Raw genomic sequence first — 20,951 nt, 5'->3', positions numbered from 1 at the left:
CTGGACACTCCCAGTACATATGATAGGACCCCGCTGCCGGGGACCCACACTTGGGACACTTGCCTGGGTCGTCAGGCGTGAATGTAGCTATCCTAGCAGGGGTATAGTGCAGCCTGTTTAGAATTTTAAACTGTATTTGACGAAGCCCGGCATTAAGGGAGACTCTTTTCGTGAGTGCACAGTATCTTGCCCACTTTTCTTCTGGTATTGGCATTTTCATATCAGTTTCCCATTTCTCCCTCACCTAGTTTACCACAACGGAGTGAGTCTGTATTGCCATATAAAGTTTGGAAATTCCCAACCCGCCCTGTGTAGTGGCCAGCCGCAAGCAAGGGTGAGAAGGGGGTTCGTCTGGAAATGACGGCCAGCGCCTTTGATATGCAGATCTCATTCGATAATACTGCAATGTCTTTAGCTGCCCACCTCCCATGCCTCTATTGAACTCCGCAAGGGTCGCAAACTTCCCCTCTATGTACATGTCACCTATTTTCATCTCCATGCCCGGGTCCCAGGTTTCCTGTATGTCGGTATCAAACGTGGGGGGGAGGCCAGGGTATTTCCACAGGGGTGCATCGGGGTTATACGGGGTCTCTATTTTCAGTCTTTTGTGTATTGCTCCCCAGGCTTTCACCGTACAACTCACAGGGTCGAATTTGCAAGAGTCTTTATGTCCAGTATTAAAAATCAATGACCTGATGTTCGTGGGCTCGGTGGTGTATTCTTCTATTTGCGTATGAGGGGAGTTGTCACATTCATCGTACCAGTACTTTGCAAATTGTGCTTGTGACACAGTGTAATAGAGCTCAAAGTCTGGTGCAGCTATTCCACCCTTCTCATATGGCTCTGTCATCTTCTCCCAGCTGATTCTGGCCGTCTTCCCGTTACACAGAAAGGACACCTCCATGGAGCGAAGTCTAGAGAAGAACTCTCTCCCCGGCCATATAGGGATATTTACAAATAAGTATAATAGTTTCGGAAGTACAATAATTTTAAGAATGGCAATTCTACCGTGTAATGAAATTGGGAGACGCCTCCAGACCTGCAATTTAATGTTAAGCGTATGCAGCGCCTAGTCATGGTTATCAATGTATAATGTTTGTTTATTACAAGAGACCAGTACCCCAAGGTACCTGATGTGGTGTTCAGACCATTTAAGGCCACACATGTGAGCTGGGCATTTTGTGGAGGGGGTGAGCGGAACACTTCTGATTTGGAGCTGTTGACCGTGTATCCCGAGTATTCTGCAAATTCGTTGATGTCTCTCATGATGGGGACAATGTTTTTATCAGGTTCTCGAACATAGAGTAGCGTGTCATCCGCATATAACAATATTATTTGGGTGGCTCCCTTCAGCGTTATGCCCCTGCTGCCATGTCTCAACCGTATCACCGCTGCCATGGGTTCAATTGTCAAAGCAAAAAGGATAGGGGAGAAGGGGCACCCCTGTCTGGTACCTCTGCCCAGTTCAAACCTTTGAGACATAGTTCTATTCGTGTATACTTTTGCACATGGAGCTGTATAAAGCAATTTGACTTATTGAATGAAATATGGGCCAACCTCAAATGCCTCCAACACCAAGAACAAATGCTCCCAGGAAACCGAATCAAACGCTTTCTCGGCGTCAAGGGAGATTGCCACTGCTTGTTTGTTCGGATTAATCTGTGACATTATGCCGAATAGCCTACGCAAATTTAGGGCAGTGGATCTTTGGGGAATAAATCCGCTTTGATCTGTGTGTACTAATAGTTGCGTGATGGGTAGCATACGGTTTGCCAGCACTTTTGCAAAGATTTTTGCGTCCACATTTATCAGGGACAGAGGTCTATAGGATGACATATCTTGCGGCGGGCGTCGAGGTTTGGGCAACACCGTGATTATGGCCTCGCGCATTGTTTGTGGCAACGTTTGTTTACCCAGGGCCTCCCCCCACACCTCCAGTAAAACAGGGACCAGTTCTTCCCGGAATTCCTTGTAGAATTCCACTCCCAGGCCGTCCGAGCCCGGCGCCTTACCAGACGCGAGCCCTTTGATTGCCTCAGTGAGCTCCTCTGCCATGACAGGTTGCTCCAATATCAGCCTATTTTCTTCTGTGAGTTTGGGGAGCTCCAAGGTGGCCAAATAAGCTTTGATCTCGTCACGGGATTTCCTATCTTTATTCGCATATAGTGTTTTGTAGAATTCTACAAATTCATCGTTTATTCCCTGTTCGCTTGTTACCATCACATTTTGTGCCGTATGGATCGATGCAATCGGGGCCACATGATGTTCCTGCTTAACCAGGTTGGCCAGCATTTTCCCTGCCTTATTCCCCTCCCCGTACCTTCGAGCTCTGGAAGGGGCTGCTATACAATGTACTTCCCTTACCTCCAGTTTGTCAAATTCCCTGAGAGATTTATGTATTTCAGCAAGGGTGTATCCTCCATGTGTCCGACCATATGTCTCCTCCAGTACGTTCAGATCCCTCTCCACCCTCTCCATGTCTCGGCGTACCTCCCTTAGAAGGCCCGTTGTTTTAGATATTAGGACCCCTCTTACCCACACCTTGAAAGTTTCCCAGACTGACGAGATATGGTCAACAGACCCTATGTTGTCTGCAAAGAAATTGGCGATGTCTGTGTGTAGGCCTTCCGCTACGTTTGGGTCCTTTAATATATCAATAGGCATTCTCCACCTTCTAGCCGGCTTAGGGACGTCCCCGAGGGTAATTTCCATGGTCACGGGGGAGTGATCAGATAATGTACGGGGGAGGATTTCGCAACTCTGTAGGGCGTGTGTCGTATTTGAGGGGACAAACCAATAGTCTATATGTGACTCACTATCATGTACGGAGGAATAGAACGTGTAGCGCTTGCTTGTTGGGTGGAGCACTCTCCAGGCATCTAGCAGGGACAGCTGCTGTGTTATCTGTTTCAAAGCAAGTGCCGTCCTAGACGGTGGCCTAGGTGTCTTGGCGGACCTGTCCAAGATCTGGTCTAGCACCACATTAAAGTCCCCCCCCCATAGTATGGTTGTCGCTTCATGTTTAGCAAGGATTTCAAATAAGTGTAAGTAAAAGTCTGGATCTTCAAGATTAGGACCATAGGTATTTACCAAGGTTGACTGTTCTCCAGCAATTTCCCCCCAAACAAGTACATATCTGCCCGTCAAATCCACCAGGTGGCCTTTCTCGATGAACCCTAACGATTTGTGAATCAAAATGCTTACCCCCTTGATTGTGAGGAGTAGTTCGTATAATAGCGCTGCTTGCCCCATTTTACCAGTATTTGATCATTAATGGAGCCCTGCGCATGTGTTTCCTGTAGCATTAAAATTTGGGGCCCGTGCCTGCTAACGCAATTGCCCACCTTTCTGGCTTTCATTGGATTGTTTAGGCCTCGGACATTCCATGTCATTAGTTTAACCTTTAACCCATCACCCATTTCCTACGTATATGCATTGTACTGTATTATGACAACCATAGATGCATGTGCAATCAGGACTGGAATGGTGGCTGCATCTGTGAGACCTTTTTCCAACAAACCTGCAACCTTCAACTGCGCAAACTCTCCTCTCAGACTTAAACTCATCTTGGCAGTGATCACAACAAGAAAACTTCCCCTTTTGCCCTTTCCCGCCCGCCACCCACATCAGCTGCCCCAACTTGACGATGAACCCAAGTAACTGATTGGAACGTTCCTGAGGGTGCTTCATCGCAGAGCAATGCCCAGCCGTCTGGCCGCCCACGCGGGAGACTCTACGGCCCGGTTACATCGGGTTTTGTTCCAGTTTAGCTGTGTCGACTGCACAGCGAAGAGAGCATGTTTCAGTTAGCAGGGGGGATGCCTCATCCGTCCACCGGATCGCCTCTGCCTTCACCCGGGCAGGGTCTTGCATTTAGGTCTCTTGCACGATCTCTAGGGGGCAGCGGAATAGAGGCCTCAATATATGCCATCGCCTCTGCAGGGTTTTCAAAAAGTGGGCTCTGCCCCCATGCTGGATTCTCATTTTCGCAGGGAAAATCAAGGCATAGGGTGTATTGCGGAGTCATAACTGTTTTTTGACCATCTCGTAGGATATGCGCTGTGCTTGTATACTTGCAGAAAAGTCTGGATAAATGTGTATCCTGTTGTCTTCATGGTGTAGTGTCCCCTTTTCTCTTGCTAGTCGAAGGATCGTGTCTCTGTCCCTATAATTCAGGAGACGTGCAATGATGGTTCGGGATGGAGCGCCCGGCTTGGGGGTTGGTGCCAGGGTACGATGGGCCCTTTCGACGAGGAAGTGGTTTGACAGGGAGTCTTCCCCTAATACGGATTTCAATAATTCTTCCACACTCCTTTCCATGCAGCCCTTGCCAAACGACTCCGCCACTCCAACAATGCGGATATTATTCCTGCGGGACCTGGATTCAAGTTCCTCGCACTTATTTTGCGTCTTACAGAGCTCCGTCTGGAGTAGGGCTATATCACGACCGTGTTCTGTAAGCACGTCTTCATTCACACCTATCCTGTTTTCTGCCTCCGAGATGCGTGCACTTTCCTTTTCCACTTGCGCTTTCAAGGAACCAATCGTCGCCACTATGTCATCTAGTTTCACGTTGACGGCCAGGAACCCATTTTGCACAATTGTTGCCAAGCGGTCTAAGGGGTCTATGTTTTGGCCTTCGGAAGTTTGTGCTGCACCTCAAGTGTCTCCTGTTGTTGGGAGCTTGTGTAGGAATCCATTGGGCCGGTCTTTCTTACCCCTGCAGTTTTCTTCTCAGTGCGGCCCATTAGGCGACGTCGCAACTTCCAGGGTGGACTGTACTTTCCCACGAGTGTGTGTTGCTGGCTGTCAATGACTGCCCGCAGCAGTTATGCTGTACGTTGTTAGCACACCACAATGCAGGTATGGGGGTTGACACTGCCTTTTGCGGGCTTACAAGCTTGCCGAAGGGGTGTTGCGTTAGATCCCGCAGCTCTCAATGTGTCGGCTGCGCTCCTCAGCCGGGGTCTGATGTAGTGCCTCCGCCACCCACACCGTCGTCCTCCGTGCAGGGGTAAGCGGGTATTGGGGAAGGGGTTTGGCGGCCCTCCGAGCTCCCCTGCCCGCAGTGTGTCACAACGTGTGTAGGAGCCCAGGGTCTGTCTCGTCGCATGGGCGTTCTACCACAGTGTCTTTGGCTATCAGTCGGTTTTTAACTACCGTCTCGCGGCACACCCAGTTTCTCCCCGAGGCCACAGTGGCAGACAGTGTTTGTTCCCGGGAGGTCCTGAGAGTAGGATTTTCACTTCGGGAGTGCTTCCCGGCATCGGGTTTTGCAGCGCTCTCACCAATGCAGCAGCGGCAGCCTCCGTCTATAGTAGGGCCTCGCCCTCAAATCTGTACCGCTCGCCCCCACTCCCGTAGCACAGATGTATCTTGTACGGGGTGTTGGCCCCCGGTGTCTCCACCACACCGGTCGGCCCACTTACTTCATCAGCTTAGTCCTAGCTGGGCTTAGCCGCGGGGCGGACCAGGATCCGAGGGGGCAAGCGTTGTCGTCTCGACATAATTCCGTCGGGCTTCTCCTGCAGCCTGAAGTCCGGTGTGGGGAGGTCTGCGCTCCTGCTTCCGCACAGACGAAAAGGAGAAGAAGCGGAACGTCGCCGCCCACGGGCAGCACTTGTGTTTCGGCGGGCTGCCCCTCCCCCACCAGGACGATCCGCCGTTGCGAGCCTCGGGCTTGAGTGAGAGTCGCCTGGAGCCCACTGGCGGCCACGCCGCGGCTCAACAGGCGCAGCAGATGCAGGCAATGATATCTCCACCGTCCCGGGGTCTTCGCGCACCGCCTTCACAGGGTGTCTTCCGAGGACCTTCCCCCGCAATATTCTGTAGCAGCGCGATGGCCAGCGCGAACCTGGAAGGATTTATAAATTGAAGGATTTCGATTAAGCCGGAGCTCTTCACCTAGGCGGCCATCTTAGCTGTGCGCAACAGCGCCTCCCCAAATCTGTTTCTTTTTTGTGAGACTACCATACAAATACTCTGTGATTTTTGTGCCTCTTCCTTTGTGTTCTATCACAGGTTATATTGATAAAGATGTGATATGCTTATCAAACTGGGTAATCACAATGAAAGATTATGTTGTTCTGACAGCAGTTATTATGAAATTAATTGTGGGTTCATGTGTGCCAACTTTGATTTTCACTACAGGGGCAGAACTTCCCCCATACTGACTATAAGCAAGTGACAGACCCAACCTGGTAATAAAGAATTGTAAAAAGTAATATGATTAACAACTAGTTTTAAATATATAACATCTCAGTAACTGTTATTAAACCTGCTGAGCTACCCTCCAGCCATACTAACCCTGAGCGTAGCCCCATGAACACCCTCTTGCATTATGGAGTACCTTATGAGCCAGCTGAGGGGGTGCTCCTTGACTGGCATGAACTATTAAAGGGAAACACTGTTTCTGTTGGACATCCCTATTACCCAACCACACATGTCCAAGGGACCATGCAAAGCAGATACATTTAGCTTCCCCAATCTTTCATGGCTCATTGAGGATGCTAGCTGAGGATCTGCATGTTTGTATGTGTGAGGGGGCGCTCCTGCGCCTCCCTGCACATACAAACAGAATGTGGCGCGTTGTCATCAGCGTTCCAGGTCTTGCGAGCATGCACAGAAACCAGGAAGCACTGTTTGCTTCCTAGTTCCTATTCGTACTACGCAAGAGCTGGAGCTCTGAAAGGAAACTTCAGGACCAGGGCAGAAGATAAGTTAATTTAAATATGTGTATGTATGTGTGTATGCTTGTGTGTAACGAGTGAGTGTATGATGATGGGTGCACGTGTGAATGAGGGATTGCATGCTCCGTGCGAATGTGTGTGCGCGTGTGCTGGGTTGTGGAGCTGATTTTGGCAGGGGGGTTATTTTAAGCATGATAAGTGTTATTATGTGATAAGACTCACATTTAAATACAGCCAGTGTAGCAATTTTGAATTCTGGCTTGATATTTTGTGTTTGGCATCTTTGATAAAGCAAGCGTGGTAAGTGTTATTATGTAGCTAGACTGGCATTTTGATGCAGCCATTTTGGACATGTTTTCATACTGTGGCATGGCATTTTAATGGGAAAGACAACTGGAGTATGTTCTTACATGGATAGACTGCCATATATTGGCAGAAACAGCCTTTCTTATATTATCATTACTGGCATTATGCACAAAGCAAACATGAGTATGTTCTTATATGGGAATGCTGGCAGATATTGGTGCAGCCAGCATTGAAATGTATGGGCACAATCAGCATGAAAGTGTTTTTATACTTGCATATATTGTGGACAAAGGCATCATGTAAATGTATTGGGGAAATGCTCCTGTGCACTATTGGTGACTTGTCTCTGTTGGAGTTGCCAATGAAAATCAATCGGAAACTGTTGGGCTTTTTATCATTTTTAAAAAAAAGGTAAAATGCACCATTTTACGCCATGTGGCAACCCTCCCCTCACCCCTCGATTGGTTGTGGCATATTTGGGAGAAATGTTTACACTACTCCAATTAAGAAATTCACCAGCTACCACTGGGATGTACGGCCAGAAACAGAAAACTGTATACAATTCTATGGTGACAAAGTGAGATTCCTGCAACCATCGCTGAAGAACCAAGCGAACGGTTGCCTCCTTTCCCCTGCACCTGGCACATGTATGTGATATTCCATCTGTTAAACTGTCCTTGACTTTTATTTGAAACTGAAGTATAGCTCTCCTTTTAAACTGACCATTTTTGACTGGCTATCATTTAAAGTTGAGTTAAAAGCGTTGTCTCTTCTGGTAAAATAACTACACATGTGTTGAAGCTATGGTGTGAGTGATGTCTGCTTGAGTTAAAAGAATGAGGTCTCCTGCTGAGCCCATAGAGCACTTTTGCAGCTGTTGAACGTGGGTTCACTTTTTAGGATGTATATTTACTTGATGCAAAACATGTGTTATCTTAAACCTACTCTGAACATTGTATTGTATTGTATTTGGTTATTTATATTGCACTCTTTCTCCATTTGTATGGCCTCAATGCGCTTTGTGGTTGGAACACCCTCAGTGACCGTAGTCAATGTGCTGGAGGTTCTAAGAGTTTTAGATTCGGAGATGCATGTGTGCATTTTCGCCGGTCGAGGACTTGTGTGGCTGGCTGGGCTCCACGAAGCAGCCCAAAAAGGTCAGGCACGTGGGGGCACTGTTAGTTGTTTGCGATAGAGTGCTATTGTTGAAAAGAGTCGATGTGTTGTCAGCGATACCGAATTTCTTTTTGTTGGTAGTCGCTGTATGCTGGTGGCAGAGGTGTAGAGGTACGTCAGGTGTTTCAGTGTGGACGGCTATGTGCGCTGCTAGACCGGATGAGCATAGCCATAGCTGTATGCTACGGTGCATGGATGTTTGGCCGTGCCTGTGACCTGTGTCTGCAGATGTGGTGTAAGGTATACGTACCGTAGGCTTCGATGTTGTTCAGTTGCAGCGATCTTTGTCTAGTGTGGATGGCATGATCTTGTTATTTGTGGTCTCTCTGGTGTGAGTGTCTGACCCGTGACGGGGAGTGAGGCCTAGGTTTCACAATACAATTTGTGTACGGGAGAGCACACCTAGATTTGAGAAACCTGTGTAGTGGGCGGGAGGCCTAGGTTTCACAGTACAGTAGGTTTCACAATCTAATAAGCAGATATGGGGGGATACACTTACTGCCTCATCGCGAGTTTGGCGGTAACCCTTAAATGAGCTGGGGGCAAATCTGCCGCTATTTTGCCAATTTTCAGCACTATTACTGCCGCGCTAATACCGCTGGCAGTAGTAGCACCGAAAGTTCCCCAGTGGGCCCAATGGGGAATGGGGAATTCCCAAATGGGCCCAATGGGGATTGAGGAATAACCATCCCCCCAAACCCATTATCCGGCACTAATAGCGCGGGGGGGTTGGCGATAATGCTAATAGCCCCGGCGGTTATACCGCCAGGGATACCGCCCATCCCGTGATGAGGCCCTTAGAATTGAGAGTCCTTTATAGTGGGAGAGAGGCCTAGGTTTCACAGTACAATTTGGGTATGGGAGAAACACCTACATTTGAGAGTCCTGCATAGTGGAAGAGAGGCCTAGGTTTCACAATAAAGTAGGTTTCCCAATATAATAAGCAGATATCGGGGATACACTTAGATTTGAGGGTCATGGATAGTGGGAGAGAGGCCTAGGTTTCACAATATGATAGGTTTTTGTGTTGACAATGGATTTCCTAGTGGGTGTGATGGCTGTGATTGGTTGGTGTATTTCTTTACTGGTGGTGCTGCTGTGTGGTGGGTTGAAATCCTGGATGGCTATTATCGTTGACCCTTAGTTGATGTGCCACCACTCCCCCTTGTTGTATCTTTGCCCCCTGGTTTACTCTGGTTCGACCCGCAATACTGATTTCTGGAGACGCCACTGGCTAGATGGAGGTAAATCATTGCTTTGAGGAACCCAGGGCGAGTCCATGAGGGCAGAAATGCACTGTAATCACTGAGCTGCGAGCACAAAGAAAGGAGAGGACGCAGACTCCCCTTCTAGCCAAGCTACAAAGAAAAAAAGCCGTTGCGACTGTTTAATCACAATGTAAGAGCAGCCGATTAATTACCGAGATTATATGTCTGTGGCCGTGTGCCCTTCTGAAATACTGACTCCTTCCCGCATCAAAGGAGGTTTTGTAAATAAGTAATTATCGTCGGCACAAAGACTGTGTTTTCCCCAAACTACCGAGGCCTACTGAAATTAATTAAAGCTCGTAATACATGTTGATTGCATCTAACGTGCAGAACTGAAAATCGGGATTAAAGCATATCTGGCAGTCGCAGATGCAGGGAGGATAATAAGGCCACCCTTTGACACTCTTTGCCATGACTCCCGTTTTACAAAATGGCCGCCTTCCCGCGTAATTGCATTTCAAGCCGTCTCTGGTGTCCTGGTAGTCTGAGAGAGACTCATATTTTATCTGATGTCTTGCTGAGATGTAACAATATAGTTTAGCATTGAGGAATAGTGCTAACCCTTTGAATTGGTGAATATGGACCTCCTGGGTGGAGCGTACTCTACGGTTGTCTAATTGCTGACCTCTCTTATTTTTTGTACCTTCCAGGGCCTGAAACCAATGGACCACAATGGCCTGTCCGACCCTTATGTCAAATTGCACTTGCTTCCAGGCGCCAGTAAAGTAAGTTATCCTTTTGCCTTCGTAATGCTTTCCCTTTCATTCTCCATGTGTGTGCTTTTGTGTTCTTTCTGTCAAGTCTGAAGTGTACGGGTATGCGCGATATTTGGTTCTTGCTTGAAAGTGTCCTCTTGAAACTGATTGTCATGAATATTGATGGCCTTGGGGCCACATTTTTCTCCTGCTGTTGCGCAGATAAAAATGGGATGAGCAGATGTGCCTGTAAGCAAAGGCTTCGGGGGACCAGAAAAGATAAATTACTTTAAAGGTATGTTCACTTGTGGTGCCTTTCTTCACAGTATGTCGTGGAACATCGGATCCCAGTTCATGGTCTATTGAAAGTGTGCAATTATTTAAAGGTGTTTCATGACTTTTATGTCCCCAAGCCAGTTAGACACTGTTATATAGTACATTTGGTATCCTCAGGGCCGGCCTTAGAGGCAGCAGCTCCCCTGACAGGGGGAGAGCCAGTGTGGGGGTTGGGGGGAGCAGGAGCGCCACCTTTGTTTTGTCCCTCCCTGCTCCGGCACCTGGCAGGGGGTTAATCACTGGAATAGGGCTCTCATGCAGGCTAACGCATGAACTCCCTAGTCCAATGAAAACCTCCTGGCTCCCGCGTCGGAGCAGGGAGGTCATCATCATGTGAATAGGGTGCTGATGCTCTGCATCAACGCCCTATTGTTATTAAATTTACTCCGCGGACGCATTTAATAACAAAAGAACGCCTGCCGCACATTTTCTCCCTAAGCCAGCTTGGGGAAGCCCTTAAAAGACTCCCGCGCCTGGCATGGTGGGGGAGGCTAAAGGCGCACTGGGGGGGGGACAAGGTGCCCCTGGCGGTCGCCCAGCCCGCCCCCCTATGATTGGCTCTGAGTATCATTGATATTTGTAATTTCGCGTGATATTTCGCAACCATCTTGACATGCCTGTTGCTGATTGGCCTGTGGCGAAACAGCGCACTCCTCCCCACTCCCTCCACTGTGTGGCACCCGAAGCGAGCGACTGATATAAGCTATATATTCTCTATCCACTAGGGGCGACAGATGTCATATCATGCAATGCAGGGCCGCCCTTCAACAAGGATAAGCTACCATTTTGCATCCAGGCAGCTGATCCATTTGATTTGCTTGACAAGTGTACTCTATAAGCACACTGCACAATAGGTTACTGGTCACAGCTTTCAATTGAGTATGAGGTACAGTACACAGTTGATAACTCTTTGCATTTAACAAGCCCCTACCAAGCACCCAGCTACAGTAGAAGGGGTAGCGTTCAGCGTCACGGTTGACATAGAATTTACAAATCTCGATGACACCAACTGCAAGCAGATGAGCGGGTTCCTCTTTGGCTCCATCTACTTATTTTATTTATTTATTGTATTTGAGTTACTTAACTGCCACATCTTCGTGAGGTGAAGGTCTGAGGCAGGAAATGTGAAATTCTTCTGCTCTCATCCCTGTGAAATTAAAATGTTAGCTGCCCCTTGTGTCAATGAGAGCCTTGGTATTGCAGTTTTTTTTTATTTTTATTTTTTATTAAATGTTAATTGGCCCAGGACAGGACGTTGTCATTGTTGGCACAGAGCTGTCCACACCAGGGTGCCTTGAAGCCAGGGATACTCACTGAGCTTATTCAGTCTGGTGTGAACAAGTAGTAAACCATTCATTGAGGCTCCCTCAAACTTAGGGAGACAGGATTACTTGTTAATGGGTATTAGCTGTACCTCAATGGCTATACATCTTGTCAACGTCTTCATACTCTTACTCTGTAAATACCTTCTGTGATGACCTGTTGTGCGTTTGTAAATATTGCTGTATGCTACTGTGAATGACTTATGATATGCTTCTTAGAAATGCGCCCAGATGCCTTTGGGCTTGGCGCACTATATAAATAAAATGCAATACAATTGAATGGCGGCCTCACGTGTACATGGCACATCCTTATGCCATGCTTGATCGGGCAATTATCCAGCAGACGCCTTCTCGCGCACCTGGTTGCCCCTCCTCTGCAGCATCTTTAAGGGCCCCTTGTTACGATGGCCGCGCAGTTCTTTATTGTGAATTTCATTGGTGTGCTTCGGCACTTGTGTCGGTGGCTGCTCTGACTGCTCCCCCCGCGATGGCAATACGCGTAACTCCAGCAATGCGCCAGAAGTTGCAGGAGCTTTATGGCACGGGGTCGGCCGTTCGGCGGATCCACCAATGGCTACTAACTCTTGGGATTTCTATAACGCTGTCCACGATCTACAACCACACCGGTGGAAAAGCCCACGCAGAGAACAGAATGAGCAAGTAAGTATTCTGGTGCAAAGAGGAGAGCTGCAGTAGTGAATGCAGTGTGTTGCGCTGCCATTGACTTTCTTCTCTCTCCTTCCCTGAAGACGTCTACGCAGGTATCTGGTCTCTGGTCATTGCATCTAATGCCATTCCATCGAATGCCATTCCATCGAAATGTTTCCATCTAAACAATTTCCATCGAATGCATATTGTTGGGGGGTGGGGGTAAAGGGTTAATTTTTGTTTAGGTGCATTTTAAAGGGTAAAAAACTGGGTTTGGGGGGGACCACCCCCCCCAAAAAAAGAAATGCATTTGATGCACATTTTTTCTATGGAAAAAATTGCAAATGCATTTCGATGCAAGGAATTCGATGCAATGACCATAAACCGTCTACGCAGCCTCATAGGCCAGCTCTTTCAATAGCACAACAAGAGGAAATTTCGGCTTCACAAGGCAATCTCATTGCAGGAGTTTGGGAGGAAGGTAACCGCAGGAGTAATCTACCGTGCACATCGAGAATCGGGGCGGAAATGCAGAAGTGGAAAACAGCCAGGCGAGGCCCCCTGCTAATGCAGAGGGCAGTATGCTGAAGTGGGCATTCTCTGGTGCAGGGCGCAGAGAGAGAGTGTAGTATTTGCCAGATATGTGCCAATAGTGACTTTTGGACGTTTAACGCAGTGCTTGTGTAATTTTGCACAACTCTTAATGGATGTAGTCATATTGAAGTAAGGGATAAACTGTTAGTCTTGCTTGTTTTTGTAGTTTCCCATAATCCCTCGGAGGCATTGTTTCTTAGACTGCGCTGCTTAGCCAGACTAGTGCCATTAGGTCACTGTTAAATGTGATGTTTGTATGCATCAGTATTGTGACTACTATGTCTGTTCTTGTTTTTTTTTAATGTTTTATGTAAAGCGCCTTGATGCCCACGGGCTTTGGCGCTATATAAATGTACAAAAAAAAAACAATATATGTGTACAGCAGGTTTTGTGCTCTTTATAAAGTGAATGTTGGGACATGTAGTATCCGCCAGATATGCGTACAGTGAGTTCTGAGCTCGTAAAGCAGAGTATGTGTAACTGTGTGTATTTGTATGTGAACCCTGAGAGCACACACACAATCCCACTCTATCTTAAGGAGGGGTTACAGTAAATGTAGTATTTGGCAGGGTGAAGAGCGCCCTTGTTTTGGCTGCGTATTAACACACATAATGATCCGCGCCTTCAAAAGAACGTGTTCATAGAAATGTGTAATCACACAGAAGTTGTGCAACGAAAGTGGATCGTTTTTATTAACTTGCCTATTAAGTCACTTCGAGGCAAACTGACTTTGGGATATCTGTGGGATGGTAATGCGCCCATGTATGGCGATTACTCTGTAAAGATCAAGGGCACGTTTGAGAATGGGCACAGCGTGTAACCTTCTCGCTTAGCGCTAACATGGGACCCATGACTATGCGCTAACTACGTGCATTAAATGATCGTGGGCTGTGAGGCGTATCAGCAGCAGATTGTGTGCCCTCGGACATGTGTGCTGTATCTATGCTTCCGGTGTGATATTCTGCCGTTGGCAAGCGTTCTAGCCAAGTGGAAGGAGTCGGTGTTGGCACTTTATGCGCTTTAGATGTTGAAACGATTGCACACTTTTTTTTATGTTTCTGTCCTTTTTATGGCCATTTTAGATTACGGTTACTCCGTATGTTATCAAGCACAAGATATTAGCGTCATTTGACAGATTAGTATTTTTCAGATCAATCATTGATTTAGAGGTGATCCATGCAGTGTCTGATTTTATAGATTGTGCTTGGCACTGTCGCAAGAGACATGTGAACAGGAATCTAATTGCGTAGCGTGGTTTATACGCATATTAGATGCAGCAAAGGTATGCACCGGGAATTGCATTTTTGCACAGGATATTATGCATTTTGCACTTGAAATTATGTTTTTGTCTGATGGTTTGAATAGATTTTAACTTTGGTTATGTATATTATGTTGTTATCGATGTTTGTGATGTGCTTTTATGGATATGCATGTATTATCCGAATAACGCGTATCTCTTCTGTATTTGAATGTGAGTGATGTGCTTAGTGCAGTGCATGCTCGGATGTTAGTCTCTGCCACTTATGCACCCATGGTGAGTTTTCTGCTATTGATGCTGTGCATGCTGGGACAAGTAGTCACTGCCAGATATGCACCCACATTGAATGATGTGCTCTTAACATAGTGCACGTGCACCTTTTCTATATTAGTTTGAAGCAATTGTTCCCCTAGGGTAATATTAGTCGCCTGATCCTTTTATCTTTTTGTTTTCTCCCTGAGCTACTACAGTAGTAATGGTGGATTATGCTCTTACCTTTATGTTCATCAAAAACTAACATCACTTGTTCTCCGCCGGTAGGATTTGTCCTCTGACCTGTGACATCAGCAAACAGAAACAGATTGCACTTGTTAAGGCCTTGATGGCGACCGGGGAAGACTTTGACGATGCCCTCTTACGGACAAGACTACTGCTGCCCTCGAAAGGTTTAACCAAATGCCATTCAGATGGAAAGGACATTACTCCAGTAACCCTTCTGCAAAGCACTCTGTGAAGATACACGTTTGGGGTGGAGTCTCCAAGAAGGGACCTGGGCCACTGATGTTTTTTGAGGGGATAATAGATACTGCTCTTTTCTAAGAAAACATTATAAAGTCATGCCTGTTGATGTGTGCATGATACCATTAGCCTGAGGATACCCAATAATTATGGGTCATACAAGTTAATGACCCTAGGTACTCCACAGCAGCTGCCTGCCTTTATGGTTGTACAAGGTATCAATTGGATGAAAACCCAACCCGAATTTCCTGACTTAACCCTCATCAAGATGGTCTAGGTCCAACTCAAGGTGCCAGGTAATATAGTCCATATTCCCGCAAATGGGGCAGAACTGATTGACTGGATAAATACATTTTGCTTCAAGGTACCGACACCTGACACCTGCCTGAGAACTGTAAACCATGTCAAGAAGGTCTTTACTGTCAAGCTTGAATGGAATGGAGGAGCAACACCCACGTGCATGGAATAGTGGCTTTGCTTTAAGGACCCTGTGGTGCAAATCCAGAGTATGATATGATATGATATGCTATGATATGGCATTTGTAACGCGCCTACACACAAGTGTTTCAAGGCGCGACAAGTACTATACATGTCCTTATACTGTTCTCTTATGCCATGTTCTGCTGCTGATACCCCTAATAAAGAGTAAAATAACACTGGTACTTTCATTTCCAAATTGTATTGCTTTAACAAATGTGCACCATTTAAGGTATTGTAGATCAGTGATACTCAGAAGATTTAAGTGGGCCCAGAAATCAGTAGGGGGGTCTAATAAGTAATGGAACGTTTTTCAGTGGGAGGGTTGGCAATGCTGGACCACCACTCTTTTCCTATTGAGTCATGCCTTAGGGCCGTTGGGGGCGTGAGTCTTTCAGGAGTGGAAATGACAAATGGGTTGAAGGCAAGGGTCACAAAGATGGCAAGACGGTGGGCAACCTCTGTGTGGGGATCAATGTGGATTCCTTAATTCCTGGCAGAAAAAATAAAACTCACATTTTGTCCTACAGCAAAGTAGCCATGCTCTAGATGTTATGGTCAGTTTTGAGGTACAATTCATCCACTTATAACTGAATCCCCTATTCACAAAATCGCTCACGCTTCGGCCAATAGCGATTGTGCCAACGTCAGTAACTTCTTTGTATACTGTATGTTTACCTCTGCTGTCAGTCGCCATCAATCCTCACAATGATCTCTTTACTTCACCTTTTACCATCCTCTAACATCACATATGGTATCCATTCCCCACTCTCTTTTTGGCCTCCTATAAACTGGTTTGAAGTGCACAACAGCACTGTCGGTACTGTACCTTTATCAGAATCCCTGATGTGGTCATTTGACACACCATGGTCCAGAACGGAACTTGCCAGTTGTATTCTTTCAGGATATGGGCACCCTCCCACCCCTTTGCATTATTGCTTAGGTCTGTCAGGAGGGAACTTGAGGGATTCTAGAAGAAAGGTAAGCTACAGCAAAATACAGTCACCCGGGCAACCGTTGGCATGTTCAGTGTTGACTACAGGACCAGGATGGTTCAGAGGATGGCTCAGTGTTGGTACCTACCATTTTCACACACCCCTCCCCCTCCCCAAGTACTCCATCATGGGAAGGCTTCCAACGTCCGCCTGCATCAGAGTAGGCACATCATAAGTTCCTTCAAAGTCCCACTTAAGGGTCAAGTCCAAGATGTCTCTCTTCGATGGTGCAAGTGACCAATCCAGCAAGTAAGCACGTGTTTCTAATTAAGAAACGACAAGCATTCTAGATGTCCTGTGGCAGTGCAAGAAACGGAGAGGGAGGGGGAGAGAGAGAGAGAGAGAGAAAGAGAGAGAGAGGGAGAGAAGGGGAGAGAGGGAGAGAGAGAGAGAGAGAGAGAGAGAGAGAGAGAGAGGAGAGAGAGATAGAGAGAGGGAGAGATACTGCACAGTCCTATACAGTAACATTAAAAGGTACCGTTTTCTTAATGAAAAGGTAACAAAAGTCTGCCCCAGATTATCCCGAAAAGCATCATTGATACTTTTGCAAACATTGGGCCTCATTACGACCCTGGTGGTGACGGTATCAATGGGCTGGTAAGGCACCGGCACCGTTCATACCGTCCCGCTGCATTACGAGTTCCTCTCGCGGGTTCCTGGCAGCCCGCCAGGTTTTACCTGGCGGGCTGTGCGGCACCCGCAAGCATAACTCGTAATTGTGCCGGCACCGTTATCAACGGTCCCGCGCATCCATGCTCCCCACCCCCATTCTACCCTATGGGACAGAATGGGGATCGGGAGCCCGGCAATACCGCCACCGGCAAATGGGTAATTACCGGCCCATTTATCTCGTAATGAGCCGGCTATTACCCAATCGCGGGAGGTGGGGCTGGTAGCGAGCATGGCGGTAGCCGTGCCTGCCATAAAGGCACGGCTACCACCATGCTCGTAATGAGGCCCATTATATTGTAGAGATTGAGTCCAGCAGTGCCAGTTTTTTCATACAGTATGTGTAGGAAAGCAATTACAGTATCAATTGTAAGGATTACAATGCAGCATACACCTTGTGACCTTGGGCAAATGGTATTCATTCTGAGCTCTTGTGTTTTTTACGACTGCATTACATTTCCATATTAAATATATAATTAATTGGTGTCTGGTATATAGAGTAGCAAGCAGTATTATCTTTTCTTATGAATGATCACATTGCACCAATTGACTGCTGCCGTTTATTTCATTATTTGCAAAAGTTACCCCTTTGTTTTGGGCCCTGCCAATAATGGTCTGGGCCTGGCTGATGGTATTTCATTCAAGTCGAAGCGGGCGTTTGCTATGATATAATTGGAAAGCGAATAGCGTCAGGGTCCACACCAAGCAGGCACTTTAGTCTAATCAGCACCGAGGGAATTAGTGTGTGCCTTTGTACCACCAACCTACAAATAAAAATAAGGTCCTTGGGGCTAACAGCCCATATAAAATAGCCGACAATCCTAATGGGATTATCCATCATTAAGACAAACAAAAGCAAGCTGCATATGAAAAGAACACAAAATGACAGAACAGACATACATTCCATGATATTCACAATAAATACTTTACAATCACAATTCACCCACTATATTAGCCTCCTATGTAGCAGAAAAGTGCAAAAATACCCTTCGTTGATATATGAAACCTTACATGGGTGTGTTTAATCGACCACTGTATTTTTTAAAAAAAATATGTGCAGTTCCTTTTTGATCAACTTGAGTTTCGTCTGAAGGGAATTCCATCTTTTGCTCCCAGCCTTCTTCAGAGTCAACAACTACTTGAACTCCTCGCATATGGATATAGCCATTGCTTTGCAGCATGGGAGCTCAAATGTATCAGACTTGCATATTCAACATGTCTTTTTCCAATGTCCTCCCTGTTAGAGAGTGATGTTCTTTAAATGTAAATAAAGCCACAAGAGTACATGTCTGGCACTGTTCTTCGCCTTAGGGATGTTCATAAAGTAATTGCCAATGGTCAGCAATCTCTTCCACAGCCGTCCAAGCAAGCTCTTCTTGTCATTAGAGGGAAGAGTGCAAAATACATTCCATTGCAGTCGTTTCTTGAGGGATTGCTGACATGCCGGAATGCTCAGGCTTGTTTAGCGTACCCCCAAGCAACATGGACGCCCACTGTCGCGAGTATTATACGCAGCTCACACGTGACACACTCCCTTCTGTGACCTTGGCTGGATGAAAGCGGCTTTAATATTCATCTCCCATCTCACTTGTTGCACACGGTCAAACATTGAAAGGCATTGCTGAATGGGACTCTTTACCAGACCAGACCGGGCAGCACAAACTGACTGTAACCAGGCCGCAAAATTGAATAACACATATTCAACACAGCGCTTTGATGGAGGCCTTCCTCCTGTAAGTGTCAATACAATGGGCCTCATTACAAGTTTGGAGGTAGCCATGTCCTTAATAAGGGCATGGCTACCCCCAAACTCGGGTCCAGCTCTGGGTCCCGCAAAAGGGGAATTACCGGGCCATTCCGACCTCGATGGGCCCGGTAATTCCCCTTTCGCGGGACCCGTAGGCGGTACGTCCCCATTCCTATTTGAGCCCCCATAGGGCTCAATGGGAATGGGAAGGATGGTAGCAGCGGTACCGTTCATAACGGTATAGTTGCTACCATCCTGTACTGCTCGCGGGTGCCGCTCTGCACGCCTGGTCTCACCAGGAGTGCAGAGCGGCACCCGCAAGCTCCACTTGTAATGTGGCGGTACAGTGATACCGGCGCCAGTATTACTGTACCGCCACTGTCGTAATGAAGCCCACTGTGACGGCCCATGAGTTTGCTGAGCTCGCGTAGACCGGCTATTTTGATGGCCAGGGTTGGGGACATTATCAGGGAAGGGCTGCTAGAGTACTGATTGACGCATCACATTCTGGTAAATTAGCCTTGGTGTCTGGCAGCGCCGGGAGGCTCATGTGCTAATGTCAGGTTGAAAAGTGTTCGTGAAGGGGCTTGTGGAATACTGTAAGGATGTTGAATGTAATTGAAACCCTAACCCAGTAGTCATAAAAGGTTAATACTCTTACATGATTTCTTGCCACCATTCTTTAGGTATTTGGTGCCCATATGCCGATGCTGTGGGATCCAGTTTCTGACCGGGTTATTTTACTGGAATTGGAATTTGGTGATGCTTTTGGTACCAATAGGAGCCACCATGCGAATTTGTTTAGCTGATGGTCCAGAAGCCTTTCTCACAGAAATAATCAATACTGCTATCAGGCTTCTCTGAGCATCATCCCCTTCTAATCAGCATCTGTTACAGCACACAACAGTGCAGTGTCATTAGGGAGTGGCTGCTGCAGAACTCTCTTATGCTCTATGAAGCTGTAGCGAGGTCACACAGTACTAAGGTGACCAGATTTTAAAAAAAAAAACAAAGAAAACTGGGACAGGCAATAGACATAGAAATAGGACGAAAGTAAACACAAATAAAATGGTAGTCCTTCTATGTCGCTGGCCTGTTGCGGGGGGTGGGGCGGGGTGGGTGTGTGCTCATAGGAACACTCCTCTCATTGGTGGAGAGCAGCCGGGGAGGGAAAGGGGGAGAAAATGGGGGCTTGAAAAGCATTCACACCCCCATTCGCGCAGGAAGAGTCACGCCAGCTCCGATTCTGGGATTTTGAAATCTGGTCCCAGCAAAACCTAGGGCCGTAGCCACCCACCCTTCCAATCCCAGAATGGGGTTTACAAAATTAAAAAACTCCCGGAACCCCGGGAAGGAGGGCGATTTCCTGGGACTGTCCTGGGAAAACCAGGACGTCTGGTCACCCTACACAGTAGACATTCAGGAGCACTAAGACACAGAAGGGTATCTGTAATCCAGTCCATACAGGGGAAACCAAGAACATAATGAAAAAACTGCTTGGTTTTCCAAAGCCAAGCTTGGGGAATCCAAATACATAAGCCAAAAGACAAAGAAAAAGGTTGATGAATCCAAAAGTCGCTGCTGCAATAGGAAACAGAAATTGCTGCTCGCAGAGCCTCGATCTTTGATTGAGCAGCAGCTTTGCTTGTTTGTACGCGGTTTCACTTCCACGTATGGAGTGTCTTCTTGCAGCGTGACATCATTGCCGTGTAGACTGCTGGGAAGTATCCTGGTACCTGGCAACGATCCCAGAGTTGCCAGGGCAGCTGAAAAGCACCCCATTGATTCCTACTTGTGTGGAAGGGCATGAAAGGATCCATAACATTAGGTGACAAATGGCTCCCGGCACAGCCTGCATGTTTTGGTCCGTGCTTCCTCCTTGGTCAGAAGACAGAAGTGAAGAACATAAGAAAAACATTGAAAAAGAATGTTCGGATGCATACATACTTACATGTTTGACCATAATGCATACTGTGTGTGTGCATGTAGGAGTTTTGATTGAGTCTTTACGTATATGTAGTACCATGCGTTTT

The 20,951-nt window shown here is 47.0% G+C and overlaps 1 protein-coding gene across 3 annotated transcripts in view; it reads left to right on the top strand.

The window, feature by feature from the left end:
• The window catches only part of DOC2B (double C2 domain beta), a 2,325,944-nt gene that overhangs the window by 942,024 nt on the left and 1,362,969 nt on the right, over nucleotides 1-20,951 (top strand). For all 3 annotated transcript variants that reach the window (XR_011274629.1, XM_069615162.1, XM_069615163.1), the window contains one exon: nucleotides 10,090-10,164. Coding sequence is in view for 2 of the 3 variants with exons in the window: in XM_069615162.1 (XP_069471263.1) it covers nucleotides 10,090-10,164 (75 nt within the window). In the remaining variant the exon portion in view is untranslated. The remainder of the gene's footprint in view (nucleotides 1-10,089; nucleotides 10,165-20,951) is intronic.

The sequence above is a fragment of the Ambystoma mexicanum genome, chromosome 9, assembly GCF_040938575.1.
Source record: "Ambystoma mexicanum isolate Mex_15411 chromosome 9, UKY_AmexF1_1, whole genome shotgun sequence".
NCBI lineage: Eukaryota > Metazoa > Chordata > Amphibia > Caudata > Ambystomatidae > Ambystoma > Ambystoma mexicanum.
This window is presented reverse-complemented; position numbering and strand designations above follow the sequence as displayed.